At 27.7% G+C, this 16,634-nt stretch overlaps 2 protein-coding genes across 2 annotated transcripts in view; one reads left to right on the forward strand and one right to left on the reverse strand.

The window, feature by feature from the left end:
- Positions 1–16,634, reverse strand: part of LOC123299838 (flotillin-2) — a 215,692-nt gene that overhangs the window by 66,085 nt on the left and 132,973 nt on the right. The gene's annotated exons all lie outside the window — the stretch shown is intronic.
- LOC123300273 (glucose dehydrogenase [FAD, quinone]) lies at positions 12,654–14,793 on the forward strand. The gene is made up of 3 exons (XM_044882818.1): positions 12,654–12,806; positions 12,870–13,020; positions 13,217–14,793. The coding sequence occupies exons 1-3, from the start codon at positions 12,654–12,656 to the stop codon at positions 14,791–14,793; spliced, it is 1,881 nt and encodes a 626-aa protein (XP_044738753.1).

A 16,634-nucleotide genomic window follows, 5' to 3' on the forward strand; every position in this document is an offset into this window, starting at 1 on the left:
TTGACTAAATTTTTTTTTGTTTTCCCACAATAAATAAGAATGATTAAATCTAGCCGTTCAAAAAAAAAACTTCAATTCGTTGATTTATGGAATAACATAGAAATTATTTGGGGCACTAATATTGAGCCGCTTTAAGGGTATAAGCATATTTCGTATGATTCATTATAATTTTTATTGAAAACGCGAATTTATGAGAATATTACATGAGCCTTTCCTCTCTATTCCATATTCAATGAATAAAAACAATAAAATTTTTTTTCAAAATATTATCTAATGATATATTATTTTTGTAATTATATGAATATGAAGATATTTTCAAAGTGTATATTTTTTTTTTTTGCTCTCATAAATATTAATTTGATATTTCATAATTTTAAGTTTTTTTTCTTCTATTGCGGTAATTTCAAATAAATAATAAACATTAAATTAATTTAACCTTTATAAGATGGTTATTTTAATTTTTGTATTTCGTAATTAAATAATAATTTCAATTTTAACTTTTGAATCCGATCCGACGTAAAGTAGGTTAGGTTAGGTTATATTAGGCTGTCCAAGAAGGATACACTCAGGCTATAGAGCCCATTGTGGTACCATATATGTGTTAGTTACCTTTGTGCGAAATATCGGTACCATGGCAGTATTATCTTCAAAACTTTTAGATGTAGGTTAAATGTGACCATAAATTTGAAAAGTACGACCCAAGTTTAGTATAATTCCATACTTGTTTTATTAAAATTGGATAAAATTTGGATGTGATAAAGCAAAATTAAATTTTTTGGATTCTGATGACGTCATAAAGTTCAAAAATTTGATTTTTTTGATAACACAGGCAATTTTTATCCGATTTTATTGGAATTTTTTTTGAAACCCACTAATTTTGGGTCATTCTTTTCAGCTGTGATGTCAGTTTTTCTCTAGCTATCACATATGTGCTTAATTCCGGAACCAGGCCTCCACATTCTTGAAATCTAATAGAGCTAGGTTAATTTTGACCATAAATTTGAAAAGTACGACCCAAATTTAGTATAATTCCATACTTGTTTTATTAAAATTGGATATAATTTCGATGTTATAAAGCAAAATTAAATTTTTTGGATTTTGATGACGTCATCAAGTTAAAAAATTTGATTTTTTTGATAACACAGACAATTTTTATCCGATTTTATTGGAATTTTTTTTGAAACCCACTAATTTTGGGTCATTCTTTTCAGCTGTGATGTCAGTTTTTCTCTAGCTATCACATATGTGCTTAATTCCGGAACCAGGCCTCCACATTCTTGAAATCTAATAGAGCTAGGTTAATTTTGACCATAAATTTGAAAAGTACGACCCAAATTTAGTATAATTCCATACTTGTTTTATTAAAATTGGATATAATTTCGATGTTATAAAGCAAAATAAAATTGTTTGGATTTTGATGACGTCATCAAGTTAAAAAATTTGATTTTTTTGATAACACAGACAATTTTTATCCGATTTTATTGGAATTTTTTTTGAAACCCATTAATTTTGGGTCAAACTTTTCAATTTTGATGTTATTATTTAGCTAACATTCACTTTTGGGCAAATATGGGTACCGCGGTCGTAATATCTTCAAAACTTTTAAATGTAGGTTAAATTTGACCAGAAATTTGAAAAGTATGACCCAAATTTAGTATAATTCCATACTTGTTTTATTAAAATTGGATAAAATTTGGATGTGATGGAGCAAAATTAAATTTTTTGAATTGGACGAAGGAAAAAAGACGTGAAAACGACCTTGTCAATCAATAACATAAATTATCAAATATTAAAGTTCCACTATTTTTAAGTAAAAAACATTAAAATGAATCAAGACAGCTTAACCACAGACAGTCTCCTACCACAGAACCTGCAGCATACGATACAATTTTAAAATAATAATTTCTTTGATTAAAACTAAAGACACACACTACCATCATCAAGTATAGATAGTTCTGGTAAAAGAAGTTTAGTTGGCTGCAGTGTTTACAGCACTTGAATTTAAATCCATTCACTCTTGAGGTCTTACAACTTTTTCTTCGAGCAAGTGTATATGCTATGAAGCAGCTATTAGCTCTGTAGCACAGATATCACCAGGTACACATGCAACGGTGGTACTACCATGGTAGTAATTCATAATGATGCTTAAGCAACGACAACATTCTCTAATTACTCAGTTAGTTTACTTACACAAGTAATTCGTTATCTTTTTATAATGATTATTTCAAATATTTTGTGTTTTTGATAAAACAATTTTTAGTGTTTTTTTCGTGGAAATTTAGTGTTTATTTTTGTGTGGAATTCTGGAAGTGTTTGTGATTTTGTGTTCATTGGATTATTTGATTTTCAAAATTTCGAAGGCAAGTATTCTAATCGATTTGTTCATCGATCAATTTATATAATAGTTTGTCTAGTTATTTTAATTGACCGGGAGCGAAATTTGATTAAAAAAGCTTTTAGAAGATTTAAGAAACTAAGTTGACCAAGTTTTAAAGAAATGTTTTGAGGATGGTTACCTAAATTTAAAATTATAAAATTCTTGAGCTTTAAACGCTTGAATTAAGGTAATCAATATAAAGCTTTGAAAATGATATACAATTTTGTATGGTATTAGGGTTTTTTTGTGATTTCTAAGAAACGAAAAAGCTTAAAGAAATTCGAATACGAGCTTCTATATATTAAATAATGGATGAAAAGGAAAATATCATTTCGAGTTTCTGTCATCAATATCATCTTAAATTGGAGCATCTAAAATTTTGACACTATAGCGTGACAGTTCCCGTGATATCTATAGAATCGTACGGCTTCATTTCCTTGTTAATTGGAGGGATATAATTCTACTCCCAAAAGGGCGACATATATAGAGTTGTCCCCTCAAAGTTCCAGGAAGTCGAGAGATAGTGAAATTAATCTAATTTTTTCCAAAACTCAGTTTTTTCAAGTCTCAGTTGAAACTACGATTTGCAATCCCAATAAAAATTTCATGAAACTATTATAAAAAAAAAAATATTTCAATATAAAATTGAAAGAATTAGGTTGTCATAAAAATTTCTAACAAAAACAAACAGTAAATAAAACTTTAAAACCTGTTTGAATAAAACTATGCATAAATAAATCCTATTTAAAAACTAAGTAAATCTGTTTCATCATACGGAATATCAAACAAATATTAAACAAATTTACAAACAGAAAAAGGTTTTTTAAGGACGTTCATGCGTGTACCTGTTTTGCTATGTGCGTTCACAGGGAAACAGTATGTAAATTTTAAAGAATTTTAAATTAGTAGAAAATAGAAATTTGTTTTGAAATTCTATTAAAAGTTTAAATAATTATTAACTGGTAAAAGTTTCAAGTATGGTTATCGATATAATTTTTGAAAAATATCGATTTATATTTTCCATTTAGTCTCATGTTAAACCTTACTTTTAGTCACTTTTTAAACTTAAAATTTAATGAAATTAATTCGATAACAGGATATTTTTCCTGTTTTAAATCATAGAAAATCATTTAAACTATCGCTTTACCATATTGTTTTTAATTTCTCTACTAATATCGTTGACGCATGAACGTCCTTAAATTTGCTGAATAAATTTATATAAAAATTCACAGGTTTGTTCAACTATGGAAATATACAATACCGCAAGATTAAGATTATACCAATATTTCTTTTTTACAATTTTTATGGGGTCATGGTGTATTTACAAAATTGAGAAAGGTGTTTTTTTACTTCTCATAATATTTATTGTAACCTATGTAATAGTCAAACATTAAAAATTATCAAATTACAAAATGTTTATGTTTAAAAGATAATTTATAATTGTTTTGTTAATATGTTGCAGCAAAATTTGATGCAATAGAAAAAGATAAAACGCAATTTTCTACATTAATTAAAATTGAAATGCCTGTCAAGGTTTTTAAACGTCAATTTTAAAAGTTTTTTTTCTTTGTGGGCACTAAGGCAAACAGATGATTTGATTCCGATGAAACCAATAAGTTACTAAAGCAGTTTTTTTTTTGTAAGATTGTTTAATCGCGATTCGAAGAATATATATTCAGCTGTGTAAATAATTCCAGCTTTAGAATTTCTTGTAAATAGGATATAAAAATTTGTGGAAGACGCCCTCCAGAATATCAAATGAATACTTGGATTTGTTTAGTATTCGTTTTTTAAGAAAAACATGGCCCGTAAAATGCCATGTTTGGAGCTAAACAAACGTAATATATGGACAATTTAAGCAAAATCTATTCTCTCATATGAAAGGTCTTTAAGAATGCGTACATTTTCACAATAAACAGGGTTTTAAGTTGGCTACATATAGAAAACATTTCAACGAAAATAAGTTATTCTTTATAAAAATCTCTGCTTTCAAAAGTAATTAACATTCAGCTTATCACTTTTCACATTGAATGTAAAGAATGTCCAGAAATTGAAAAAGTTCGTTAGGAATGTCGTAATGGTCGTTTAGAAATTTAGACCCCTTGGAACAGATAATAAAGGAAACGGTTCTAGAAATCACTCCCGAAATATGCAGGAGTGTATTAAAAGAATTTTGTAAAGAACAAATACTTGTTTGAAACGCGAAGGTGGATACTTTGAGGCAAAAAAAGAGCTAAAGATCGGCTAATTCGGATCTCAGCCTATAAGAGGTTGCACAAAAAAAAAAAGAAGGAGTGATAAAAAAAGACTTTTTGGCAACAAAGATATTGCATCTCATATTTTATGCTTTTTAGATTCAGTATTCGCCTTCGCAAACACTATTATTACATAGTTATAGAAAATAAATTTAAATCATAATAAGATAATTAAAAATTCTTCCATCACATGAATAGGTGTATAATTAACCTTTTCAACTTTTCTTTATTATATAAACTATTATAATTTCATAATTTTCATCTTCCGTATTATGTTTATTTTATATAATCAAAAAATAATATATTTTTACAAAAAAAGAAACAGATGTAAAGCGTGGTATGTGTTTTTAGCTAAAAATTCTTGAAAATATTTCATGAACATGACTACTTATTTTATATATTTACTATACTGAATCATATTTATAAGGAGAAATACTTTCTCTTTAATAAGAAAGTAAATTTAAAATGGAAAAAAAGTATAATATAATAATCTGATGACTGACTGAGTATTAAATCAACTAAATAATGGAAAAAAAAAAAAATTATTAAATATTATAAAAGTCAAGTGCATATTATGTATGTGTGTTTACATTCTGTACGAGTCATATAGTCTAGGACCATGTGTAGTATTTGATATTTTAATCAAATAATTTTTATACCATGTATATATGAAATATACATGGTATATTAAGCTTAGTCCCAAGTTTGTAACGCTTAAAAATAATGATGCTAGGAAAAAAATTTTGTCATAGGTGTTCATAAAATCACCTAATTAGTCTATTTCCGGTTGTCCGTCCGTCCGTCTGTGGACACGATAACTCAAAAACGAAAAAAGATATCGCGCTGAAATTTTTACAGCGTACTGAGGACGTAAAAAGTGAGGTCAAGTTCGTAAAAGAGCATCATAGGTCAATTGGGTCTTAGGTACGACCCATCTTGTAAACCGTTATAGATAGAACAAAAGTTTAAAAGTAAAAAATGTTCCTTATGAAAAATTAAACAACTTTTGTTTGAAACATTTTTTCGTAAACATCACTGTTTACCCGTGAGGGCGCCAATTAGGCGGAAATTTTATAATATGTACTATACTTGATTATCAGTTATGTATGTGTCACATGTTTGTATGTGTAATGTGATAAAGAAATCAACACTGACTATGCATGGTATTTCAACAATTAACTCAGTCAATTGTTTGTTTTCACTTGTTTTTCACGTAATTTCAAATTTAACAGATTCACTGAAACAGTCAGTTATGAAAATTATCGTATTTTAAAAAGTTTTTGACAACAACCTCTCAAATCAAGTAAAATGGCTGTAAAATACTACCTATATGTCTCTAGACTTACGAAAACGGAAATGAACTGGGTTTATTATAACTAAATTTGAATGGTTCATTTGATGTTTTATGTCATATTAACTTTATTTAAAAGCTCAATTAGTAATTGAGCTTTGCCTATGGAAAAATGCTCTTAATAATGTCAGCTTAAAATCTTTGAAACCCTAAAAACTAGGTAAAACTTAAAAACAAACATAAATTTATGCCGGAAATATTTACGTTCTGAATGAACCTAAATTTCGTAAGAAAAAGAAAGATTTTTAATGGGATATGATTGATTCCATATGTGACTGACACTACATTTGACCCAAAATTCGTTTTATTTTGCGTCACAAATTATTGGAAAACGGTAAAATAATGAATCTTAGTATTTTATAATCTTTATTAGAAAAATAACTCGTGACTGACACTACCATATTAGGAAAAAATGGATAATTTTCATTAATTTTAACAAAAATTTGTCATATTATAATTTGAATGCTATGAAAAAGATTTCGATAGTTATAAATCGATTAATTTCATGGCTCCTAAAATAAATGGACCATGGAGGCTCATAAACAGTTCACGTTCTGTGTAATCAAATTAAAGTAAAAAATATATTAAGCGGGCGTTTAAATCAAGAAAAACTATCAATAAAGAAAAAATGTTTTCAATTGAGGATATTTAGAAATTTGCACAAAGCAAAAACTGAATAAACAATAATAAATTCAATAATATCTTCATAATTGATTAAGTCCGTTTAATATTAAACACAAAAGTATATAAAAAGAAATTTATATATTGATTATTAAATTATTATTAAATTATAGTATGATTACAATTGAATTCATTCAGTAAACAAATAACATTGCTTTAAAGAAATTTAAAAATTTTTATTTTATTATTTTATCAAATAAATAATAATTTACACTTATTTACACGGCATAAGATACGCACAGTGCTTATCGCTTATGTACACTGAGCGCAATAAAACTGAATCAGAATTTTAGCGGGTATCTATGAATCATTCATCTTATCATTAGAAGAACCCAATTTTTGTATTTTTCGGCTTTATATTACCTTATATATAGAATTTCATCGAGTTCCGAAAAAAAAATTTATGATTTTTTCGATCTTTTCAAAGGGGTACGTACCCCTTAAAAAAATTGCTAAATATCGAAAAAATTTGTTTGTCTTCGATTTGGATAAAATTCATTTTCTAGGGTAATATTAACCCAAAAAATACAAAAATCGATTCATTTAACGATTGGACTAGAAATTTCCAAGATATTGACCATTCGAGCTAGATTTTAGGTAATATCTCCAAAACTTCTCGCCCAATCGTTTAATAAACCCGATTTTTGAAATTTTTGGGTCAAAATTACCCTAAATATAGAGTTTCATCAAATTCCGAGCTAAAAAATTTTTTCTGATTTTTTCGATTTTTTCAAAGGGGTACCCCTTAAAAAAAATTCAAAAAATCGAAAAAAATATTTTTTGTCTTCGATTTGGATAAAATTCATTTTCTAGGGTAATTTTGACCCAAGAAATACAAAAATCGGGTTCATTTAACGATTGGACTAGAAATTTCCAAGATATTGACCATTCGAGCTAGATTTTAGGTGATATCTCCAAAACTTATCGCCCAATCGTTTAATAAACCCGATTTTTGAAATTTTTGGGTCAAAATTACCTTAAATACAGAGTTTCATCAAATTCAGAGCTATAAAAATTTTTCTGATTTTTTCGATTTTTTCAAAGGGTATAAGGTACCCCTTAAAAAAATTGCAAAAAATCGAAAAAATTTGTTTGTCTTCGATTTGGATAAAATTCATTTTCTAGGGTAATTTTAACCCAAAAAATACAAAAATCGGGTTCATTTAACGATTGGACTAGCAATTTCCAAGATATTGACCATTCGAGCTAGATTTTAGGTGATATCTCCAAAACTTCTCGCCCAATCGTTTAATAAACCCGATTTTTGAAATTTTTGGGTCAAAATTACCCTTTATACAAAGTTTTATCAAATTACGATACAAACAAAATTTTCTCATTTTTTTTGATTTTTTTAGGGAACAAAAGATTCCTAACAGATGCCCCAATAAATCATAAACATCCATGGTCTACCTTAGTTAAAGACTTGCACATGGGTCTTATGTTCAGCTTCTGGAGTAAACTAACAGTGTAACATAAGAAGTTTAAATTAGATTACCCAATACAACAAAAAACTAGTTTCAATTCCTTGTAATCTGAGTGGAAACGTGATAATTATTTTTTTAACCTGTTTAATTAAGCAAGACATGTTGACACGTGGAAATACATTATTATTTAATTATTATTTTTACTTTATATTACTCAATATTTAATTGTTTGAGCCATAAGACCATTGTTCAAAAATTTTTTAATTGTATTCTTCAAACAAAATTTCTATTTTCACTTTTGGAATTCTTTTTTTTAAATATAATTAATCAGTGTAAAATTATTAAACAATAATAAATTAAATCCTATATCAAATGGGATTCTTCATTAAATATAATTAAATTTAATAATACGTTTATATGATGTTTCCTTGACTTAATTTGGAGAAACAATTAAAAAAAAATATATATATATAAACAATTAATTACTGTTTAATGATTAATTTATGCAAAATTAATTTATGCAAAATATAAAAATAATAAAATGCGTTTTATTGTTTTTATATTGAAATTAAACAAGTGAAAACAAACAATTGACTGAGTTAATTGTTGAAATACCATGCATAGTCAGTGTTGATTTCTTTATCATATTACACATACAAACATGTGACACATACATAACTGATAATCAAGTATAGTACATATTATAAAATTTCCGCCTAATTGGCGCCCTCACGGGTAAACAGTGATGTTTACGAAAAAATGTTTCAAACAAAAGTTGTTTAATTTTTGATAAGGAACATTTTTTACATTTAAACTTTTGTTCTATCTCTAACGGTTTACAAGATGGGTCCTACGGACCCAAGACCCAATTGACCTATGATGCTCATTTTGAACTTGACCTCACTTTTTACGTCCTGAGAATGCTGTAAAAATTTCAGCTCGATATCTTTTATCGTTTTTGAGTTATCGTGTCCACAGACGGACGGACGGACGGACGGACAGACGGACAACCGGAAATGGACTAATTAGGTGATTTTATGAACACCTATGACAAAATTTTTTTCCTAGCATCATTATTTTTGAGTGTTACAAACTTGGGACTAAACTTAATATACTATGTATATTTCATATATACATGGTATAAAAATATTAATCGATTAAGGAATCTATCACTTAAGGTAGTTCAATCGTGAAGTGGCTTTTCTTTGGAATTACCTAAATAAACTTGAAATAGTCATGAACACTTTTCGATAGAAAAATTAAAGATAAGAATGTTTAAAAATCTATACAATTTCATAAAAAATATATCTCATCTGGTTTTCAGATGGGTGAAGATCAACCTTATACCGTCTCTTGTACTACCAAGTTTTAGGCAAGGGCTCAAAAATCATTAATTCAGATTCAATACAATTTATTTTTGGATCTGCTCTTTCGTAACCTTTTTTTTAATTTTGTAAATAATTAAATCAATGTACTTTTATTTTTATTAATAATTATAATTATAGCTGACTGCTACCTTAAGCAAATAAGAGCGAGTCTAAAGTATATAAAAATAAAAATAATTATAATTATAATTTAATGTTAATAAAAACGGGTTGATTATTAGGTACAAGCCAAGCTAGGTATGTTTATGTTTATGTCGTTTAATTTAAATGATTATAAACCTAGTTATTCAACTTCGTTGACCTAAATAAAGTTCACATTTCAAAATACAGGCTGCAACTTTTAAAATTGTACGTGATTTTTGAAAATAGTCGTGATTTTCTTATCACTATAGCAACAATATCCCTAATCATCATCCTAACAGTTATTATTTTCAAGATTATTTTTGAAGACAAAAAAGATGATATAACTGGCGAAAGATTACGCATTTTTTATATCTCTACTAGTTGGCCAGGCCACGCCTCGCTGTGGCTCAGCTATAATACAATCAATAAATATTATACTAAATTATTCAAGAAATAATATAAAAATAAGATAGTTTAAGGAAAATTTCTCAACTCTTATAGCCATCTTTTGAAAATTTATAAAAGAATTCAAACACACTGCCATCTATTGATTACTTACACAAAATAAGAATAAGATTGAGGGAAATTGTATAAATCTCATCGACATCTATTGAGAATTTGTAGAACTTAGAAGTGAATTCAATCTTTTCTCTATAAAGAACTTTAATTTCGGAATAAAAAAGATATTCGAGATAAAAACCAGCTTTTAAGTTTGATCCAAAAATACAAATCTACAAAAAATTCATTGAAATCGGTTGAGTAATTTCGTAGATTATAGTAAACAAATATCGTGACATGGGATTTTTATAAAGAATATATACTTTATTCTGTTATTTCGGCTAGAAGAAAAATATCTAAACAAAAATTGGACTTTTCTCAATAATTTTTCTTAAACTAGATATTGCTCTTTCTCTCCAATTACTTATATTATCGTATATACAGTTGTAAAAATTACAGCCTGTATAAAATATAATATGTATATATTAAAAACCAATTCCTTTCGTATAAGAAGGAAGGAATGTGGATATATCATTAAAATGATATTTTTATAACTAACGCATAATAAAAACCATTAAAAAATCGATTTGTAGCTATAACTATATATGTAATATCTGTATTTTTTATAACTATTTAAAATCACTATTCGATTCAATAAAAGAATGAGTACTACTTACAATTTATTGGTAATATTACGAAAAATAAATTGACTTGAATTGTGATAAGAATTACGTACCTGAAAACAAACAAAAAACACAAATTAACCTCAGTTATACATGTCAAAAAAAATTAATAATAATAATAATAGGCAAACTTGAAACTGTATTAGATCATAAAATCAAACAGAGGATTAGGGAAGTTTAAGAAAAATGATTAATTTAATCGACATTTTTAAGATTTCAATTTGTAAAGTTACATCTAGTTACGTTGCTTCACAGCAGGCCCCAAGTTTTTATATATTCTATGCAATTCTAAAATCCAACATTTCTATTTTGTGTTTCTTAATATAAACTTTTCAAAAATTAATTTAAATTTATAAAAAAATTGTACAACACATATAATTTGTTGCATTTGAATGCATTTTATAAACTGTAATAGATAATTGAATTAATAATAATTTCATCTATTATGACTTTTATAACAAATAACAAATACAATAGATAGTAAAATAGTAATAGATACAAATTATTATATGCAATGAATTATTATTTGAATCAATCAAACACATTCAATAAACACAAATTATTTGATTTGTAAATTAATAAGTGCAGGTATATGAAATTATTATGTTACAACATTAAGTAAATAACGGGTGATTCAAACATTATTAAACATGTTGATTTTTATAAAAAATTCGAATTAGAATTAGAGAATAAATTTAATTTTGGTAATGAAAAAACAAGAAATTAAATTTAAAGATATTTATCTTATTAAGTTCGTTCAATGACACGATATATGAGTAATATTTACTGACATTCAACTTGCCAAAATTTCTTTAAACAACAAAACTACTACTTTCACTATTATTTTCATTTCACTTTAAAAATATAAAAAATCAATATTAAATTTTTAATTATTAAAAATATTAATCTTTTCAATATTGAATTTTGTGTTAAATATTAAGTTATTAATTTTAAATAACTAATACTTTAAAAATTACATAGTACAGCTTAAGCCTCCTAATCAGGTTTCTATTTTGTATTAAAGTAAAAAAAAACTACGTTAAAAAAATACTTAAACATTCTTTGAAATTTCGCTTGAAATCCCGAAAGAATAACTCCCACTAAATTCGAGAGCTCATGATTTTATAACTTGGTTACATACAGATCAAATGTAATTCGTACAATCCTGATAAGAGCTCTGATAACACTTAATTTTATAAATAAACAGATTCACATCTCGATAAAATTAACTTTAAAAATTACATCGAAATCGGTTCATTAGTTTGGAGGCTCCAATGTCATAAGCAGGTATAAAATCGCATCAAATTTCTCTTTTTTCGTCGAAAGATTAAAAACCAATTTAATAATTATTACTAAAATAATTTAAATTCATGTTTTAACTTAATTACCTCACTAACGACAACAATGTATGAATTACAATGATACTTAATTACCGGTAAAATAGATATTGATAATTTAATTTTCCAACTCATTAAATCTAATTAATTATTATTCATTTACCTCCTCCTACCTCGAACCCCGAACTCATTATCTACGATACACGATATGCATAATTAATTATATCTCATCCAGAGATCAAATACCAACAAACATTTTTCGATTCAAATAACAAACATAAATGATAACAGAGTTAATTGTTTAAATATCCTGTTTTCGTTGTACATCAACGTTGAAATTTGCAGCAAAACGTAAAATACACGCTTTTCGCTTGAAAGTATTTTATTGATAGTATGATTGATTTAATAAATTATATTGATTAGGCTATAAACTTATTATATCCTAATCCTTATATATGAGCACTGATAGAAATGTTCGTTTTTTGTTACAGATTTGAAAAAAGATTCCAAAAACGGATTTCCAAAAAAAAAAATGAACTATGGCGACAATTATAACGGCTGTATCAAATATTGCAAATTTTGCAATAAATCCTGTAACATTAGCTGGGATTGTTCCATTAATTGCTGTTGGCATGACCGTTTTTCAATATTCAACATTTGATCCAGAAAGTCATCCAATTAATGTTAAACAGGTAAGCATAAATAACAAGGAGTTTTCGAAAATCATAATTTAATTTGTGTTTTTTTTTTCGTAGATTTTACCCGAATATGATTTTGTAATAATTGGAGGAGGTTCAGCAGGGGCTGTGGTAGCAAATCGTCTATCGGAGATGTCAAATTGGACAGTGTTACTGTTAGAAGCTGGTGGGGATGAAAATGAAATATCGGATATACCCGCATTGTCAGGTAATTATAAAAAGAGTCCGGAGAAAAGATATTTGTCCCCAAAGCAATAAAAAGCAATCTGAATGTTTCCCTAGATGATTAATTATATTTTAAAAATTTAAAGCTTCAGAATTATATTGAGCTCCAACGCAGAACTTATAAAGCTTTTCGGTGACTTAGTCCTGTTAAAAAAGTAAAATTATTCCTGTTTTTTCAGGTTATACTCAACTATCAGATTTAGACTGGAAATATCAAACAGCCCCACCAGGAGATTCTCCCTACTGTTTGGCAATGGTAGGTGACCAATGTAATTGGCCACGAGGAAAAGTGTTAGGTGGTTCCAGTGTACTAAACGCAATGATATACGTTCGAGGTAATCGACATGATTACGATAACTGGGAGAAAATGGGTAACACTGGATGGTCGTGGGAAAATGTCCTACCATACTTTTTAAAATCGGAGGATAATCGTAATCCATATTTAGCAAAAACACCATATCATTCCACCGGAGGTTATTTAACAGTCCAAGAACCACCATGGCATACTCCGTTGGCTGTAGCATTTTTACAAGCGGGAATGGAATTAGGTTACGAAAATCGTGATGTAAACGGAGAGAAACAAACAGGTTTTATGATATCACAAGGTACGATTCGTCGCGGAAGTCGATGTAGCACAGCGAAAGCATTTTTACGTCCAATAAGACTACGTCAAAATTTACATATTGCAATGTTTGCTCAAGTTACTAAGCTAATGATTAATCCACAAACCAAGCGAGTTTATGGTGTTAAATTTGCACGTAATAAGCGTTTTCATAAAGTACGTGCACGCAAAGAAGTAATTTTATCAGCGGGTGCTATTGGAAGTCCACAAATATTGATGTTATCTGGTATTGGACCTGCGGATCATCTTCAAGAGTTGGGGATCCCCGTACTAAGTGATTTAAAAGTTGGCCATAATTTGCAAGATCATGTGGGCTTAGGTGGATTGACATTTATCGTTAACGCCCCAATTACATTCCAGAAAAATCGTTTCCAAACTCTTTCGGTTGGCCTGGAATACATAATGAATGAACGTGGTCCATTAACAACCCAAGGTGTTGAAGGTTTGGCGTTCGTTAATACAAAATATGCAAATAAATCAATCGACTGGCCTGATATGCAATTTCATTTCGCTCCAAGTTCGATTAATTCCGATGGCGAACAAATTAAGAAAATTACTGCGTTACGTGATCGAGATTATAATACAGTTTATAAACCGTTAAAAGATGCCGAAACATGGACAATTTTACCTCTTTTACTACGTCCAAAAAGTTCTGGTTGGATTCGTCTACAAAGTACAAATCCATTCCAATATCCAATAATCAATCCAAATTATTTCACACATAAAGAAGATATTGATATAATCACGGAAGGTATTCGTATCGCACATGCGATATCGAACACATCAGCGTTTCAACGTTTTGGTTCACGACCTCATCGAATACCATTTCCAGGATGCCGTAACTTTGAATGGGATACCGATGAATATTGGGAATGTTGTATACGACATTTTACATTTACAATTTATCATCCAACTAGTACGTGTAAAATGGGACCCGATACAGATCCTGATGCGGTCGTGGATCCTAGATTACGTGTTTATGGTGTGTCAGGATTACGGGTTATCGATGCAAGTATTATGCCAAATATAGTAAGTGGTAATACAAATGCTCCAACAATTATGATTGGCGAAAAAGGTTCGGATATGATTAAAGAAGATTGGATGAATAATTATGGTAACGAACAAATTCGGTGACCTCAGAACAATTAAAATTTTGAGGGAAAAAAATTTGTGATAATTTTCTTAATCGAATTTTTGTGTAAATAGAAGAAATTTTAGAGACAAATTAAGAATAATGTTTAACTAGTCATAAGGCCGAGAATATTCATGTTACTTTTGAGGAAATCGTTCCTCAAAAGAAAGAAGGGAAGTATTCAGTTTCAAAAAGGACAATAAGGAAGCTGTTATGATTTAAGAATACAATACATGAGGGAAAAGCTTACTTAAGAAAACTTGAAACTGGAAAGCATTTTGCAGTAATTGAGCATGCTCAATTTCCAGTCTATGTTCTCGGTTTGAAAATTTTTATGTATGTTGAAAAGTCAAAATCAAAAGTAGTTAACAAGTATGTTTGAAGAAAATGTGAAAATTTTGATGAAATTAAAATTCAAGAGGCCAAAAAACAACTAAGAAAGTAATGGAGTATCATACTTTGTACACGGTATCTCAAAAGTCAACTTCATAATTCCTTGAAATGGTGAACAGGTTATAAATTATCAAAATATTGGTCGATTATTTTCTATGATTATGCCCCAAAACAATTAAAGATATTTTCAGTTGTATTTAGAAATTTATTCATTTAGTCGTCAAATAAATCGAACTCGTGTGTTTTTGCGATCTTTATTAGAATTTTCAAGATTTATTTGCAATATATTTCCTGATTTGAAGACTTGTATTTTGATAATTTGGTCAAAGATAAACTGGCCTATTACTGTTCTAAGAATGATGTTGACATTAAGCCAGTGGAGAGTAATTTACTCTGTTTATCTAATTGCCAAATAAATGTATGGAAAAAAACCAATAAGGTTTGAATACTAATTAAATTAATTATTTTGTATAAATTAAATTTCAATAATTCAATATTAATTTTAGGTGCGTGCCATTCTATTTTTTAAATCAAAAATGATGTAATTTTAACAAAAAAAAAAAAAACGGCATAAATTTCTTAAAGTAATTATACTAAATAAATTATTTTTAATTAATTTTTAATAATTTTGATTGATTATTTTTAAAATAAATTTATATAAGCGCACCAATCGTTTAAAATAAATAAGAATTACTCTTACAACTTAAAAGTTTCTAAAAATAAGCGAAATATTTGTAAGAGCGTATTAATCGCCCAAAGCTCAGTAATTATTTATCAATAAACAATAAACTGTAAATAATATTGTAATATAAATTTTGTAAATAAACATAATTTTAAAATAATAAATTTCCTTTTATGTCTTTTTACAGAAATCTGTATTTTCCAAGAAACAAACAAACTTATAAATACATTTACGTAGGTTTGTTTCCTTGATATTTAATAACAAATACATTATCATAGGCATCTTATGAAATTCTTACGTGAGGGTACAAAAAATCTAACTCGTATTCGTTTTACTTTATGCCCTAAGAGTCGCCCACCGACAAACTTCCAGTCTTTAAGTAGTCCATATATCTGCATATACATAGTAACTATGTTAGCATAAGTAATATTACAGTATTGAATAGTGCTATCTACCAGAAGTATTGTCGATATCGCCAACCAATATTGAAAATTTCTTAATTTATTGTTTGTATATTTAGAAAATATTTCAAACTTTTCATTTGAGAACATCAAATGGAAATAACTGTAAATAATAAATTTGGAGAAAAAATATGTTCATAAATAAATGGAAATTGCAAAATAATAATCTGGCCAAAAAATTTTTGTCATGAACGCCCATGCTTCTATTTAAGTAGTTTTACTTAAATTGGACTTACTCAATAGTTGATTGCAATGCGCAGACCATGTTGATAAAAATATGTGTGACTCAAGTCAAACTTATCAATAA

This window comes from Chrysoperla carnea, chromosome 5 (assembly GCF_905475395.1).
Source record: "Chrysoperla carnea chromosome 5, inChrCarn1.1, whole genome shotgun sequence".
Classification (NCBI taxonomy): Eukaryota; Metazoa; Arthropoda; class Insecta; order Neuroptera; family Chrysopidae; genus Chrysoperla; species Chrysoperla carnea.

What these genes read in the sequence shown, in the direction of transcription:
- LOC123300273 (XM_044882818.1), top strand. Translation starts at nt 12,654, where the DNA reads ATGGCGACAATTATAACGGCTGTATCAAATATTGCAAATTTTGCAATA. An exon ending in ATCCAATTAATGTTAAACAG is followed by an intron (nt 12,807 to 12,869) that starts GTAAGCATAAAT and finishes TTTTTTTCGTAG; the next exon opens with ATTTTACCCGAATATGATTT. An exon ending in GGATATACCCGCATTGTCAG is followed by an intron (nt 13,021 to 13,216) that starts GTAATTATAAAA and finishes CTGTTTTTTCAG; the next exon opens with GTTATACTCAACTATCAGAT.